Source organism: Mandrillus leucophaeus, unplaced genomic scaffold (assembly GCF_000951045.1).
Source record: "Mandrillus leucophaeus isolate KB7577 unplaced genomic scaffold, Mleu.le_1.0 Scaffold1, whole genome shotgun sequence".
NCBI classification, from domain to species: Eukaryota; Metazoa; Chordata; class Mammalia; order Primates; family Cercopithecidae; genus Mandrillus; species Mandrillus leucophaeus.
This window is the reverse complement of record NW_012098097.1, coordinates 16,875,202-16,877,605: the sequence shown is the minus strand read 5'-3', so window position 1 is coordinate 16,877,605 and position 2,404 is coordinate 16,875,202. Positions and strand designations below refer to the sequence as shown.

At 59.7% G+C, this 2,404-nt stretch overlaps 1 protein-coding gene across 1 annotated transcript in view; it reads left to right on the top strand.

Annotated features, from left to right (window-relative positions):
- The first annotated feature begins 1,393 nt into the window (after positions 1 to 1,393).
- RAB40B (RAB40B, member RAS oncogene family) overlaps positions 1,394 to 2,404 on the top strand; it is a 10,463-nt gene continuing 9,452 nt past the window's right edge. The window contains 1 exon segment of the mRNA XM_011969872.1: positions 1,394 to 1,499. Coding sequence (XP_011825262.1) covers positions 1,394 to 1,499 — 106 coding nt within the window.

Below are 2,404 nucleotides of genomic sequence, written 5' to 3'. Positions count from 1 at the left end.
CCAGCCTGGGCGACAGAGCGAGACTCCGTCTCAAAAAAAAAAAAAAACAAGAAGTGCCTGCTCCAAATGCCTGGCCTCTTGGGGCCAAGCCCCGGTGCTACTTCAGACCATCCAGGTGGGTCCACACTTGGGGCAGCACTGACATGCCAGCCCCCTCGGGACTTTGGGCGATGTTGAACACGGGAGGGAAGCTGAGGGGCTGCTGAGGGTGGCTCGGTGCTGAGGGCTGCTGAGGGTGGCTCGGTGCTGGCCTGCAGGCGCCCCTTGGCATGAACAAGCTGGGTGCCACGAACAGCAGCGGGAGGCAAGACAGGCTCCTGGGTGGAAGGGGGCAGGTCCCTGGTGAAGCCACAGCTTCAAGGAGGCCTGGGGCCCAGGCTGCCAGTCCTGCGGACTGGAAGGGGAACTCGTGGTGCTTTTACCGTCAGAGGGGGACGTGCATGCTTTTTGGCGTGGGCTGCCTGTGGACCAGTCAGCACGTGCTTTCCCACCCTGAAGACCGTAAAAACCCCAGACTCAGCTACAGCAGCACGGATGGTGGGATGACCAGCTGCGGAGAGCTACCCTCTCTGCTGAGAACGGAACGCTTGTCAGGACGACCTGCCCTCAGAGGAGCCACCCACTCCAGGCCTCCTCTCTGCTGAGAACTGCAGAGACGATGGGACGCCCTGCCTGCAGAGAGAAGCTGGCCACTGTGGGTCTCCCCTGAGCTGTTCCAACACTCCGTAAAGTTCCTCCTCGTCTCGCTCACCCTCCACTTGTCTGCGTACCTCATTCTTCCTGGACGCAGGACAAGAATGCAGCAGCCACAGAGGTTTCCAGCCAGAAGAGCAATATCCCAGAGGTGCCATAACAGTGCCCCGTCAGTGCCCGTGCCAAGGAGAGAGAGGCAGAGACAGAAGGGGCCCCCAGTCTGCCCGCTGGGCTCGGTGGCAAACGTTTGGCCAGCCCAGGAAAGCCTCGTACTGGGTGGGTCAGAGGCCTGCTTGGCTGCTCTGAGCCTCATCACCGGGCAGGTGGCGCCTGCAGAGCAGGTGCCTCGGGCGTTCTCAGTGCTGCTGCGTCTTTTGCCCTCTGAATCACTCTCCTCAGATGGGTGGAGTTTGCTCTGGTGTTGCTTGGTCTAATCTACCTGGTGGTGATGGGCAGTCTCTGTGGATGGAGAGTGTAGTTTAGCAGGAGACAGAGGAGCATGTGGGAAGCCTGGACTCCATGTCACCAGGGCTCTGGTGGGGCACCGTAGGAAGAGCCTCTGGAGTCCAGGAAGGGGACGGGGCCCGGAGGAGGAAGCAGAGGGCAGGGGACAGGCTGGACACAGCAGCTGGGGGAGGGAGGGTGCTTGGGATCCCATGGAAGGCGCTGCACAGGTGTGCTCAGATCAGGCAGGTGTGCCATGCATGTGCTCACGGCTGCATCAGTGGAAAGCGGAGGACAGAGGCCCAGAGGTTCTGCAACGCCCAGGCCTGCCCGAAGACTGGGCGACCAGCTGTCCGAGCCAGGTGGGAGGCCACCGGTGGCACCACCACTGCACACCTCGCTCTGCCCGACAGGAGACCAGGAGCGCGGCACACTGCCTCCTGGGACGCAGTGGGCTTGTGGCCAAGTCCAAGGGTTCTAGACCCTTCGAGGGGGCAGACGCCGCTTGAGAACCATGGCCTCCGCAGCCTGGCAGTTTTAGAGGAGCCTGTTTCTGAGCACTCACTGGCTGCATCGCGGGCTTCTCTGGCAGGAGAGCTGCAGAGGCCGTGTGCTCCGCGACCGTCTCCAGGGCCAGGTCTGGCACAAGCCTTGGCGCTGCTTCTCCGCTTGGCCTCCCGGCAGCGCTCTTCCCTTAGAATTCTGAGTCCCTATTCAGCCTCAGCTGTCGACTCACTGAACGTCTCGTCACACCGAGAGCGAGGCCAGGGCTTGTCTCTTCTAGGTTTAGTGCGTTGAGAGATACTCTCAGATGAATCCTATACGTGAAATAAATCAAGCAAATTGCACGAAGGCTCGTCACATCTTCTTACTAAGCAGTTTGGGTTCCCGTGATTATCGGTGTCACTGTACTTAGTTTTAGGAAGGCAGTGCTCCGACCCGGCGTTCTCCAGCCCCTGAACTCAAACCTTCTCTTTCCACATTCTCAGTGACAGACCTGGCGCTCATCCAGACGCTCTAGTAGTGAACGCAGGAGATGTTTCCCGAAGAAGCAGAACATTGGTGTCTGGGGGGATGGGGAGACATATTTTTCCCTTTTAAAAATATTTATTGGCCGGGCGCGGTGGCTCACACCTGTAATCCCACCACTTTGGGAGGCCGAGACGGGTGGATCACGAGGTCAGGAGATCGAGACCATCCTGGCTAACACGGTGAAACCCCGTCTCTACTAAGAAATACAAAAAACTAGCCGGGCGAGGTGGCGGGC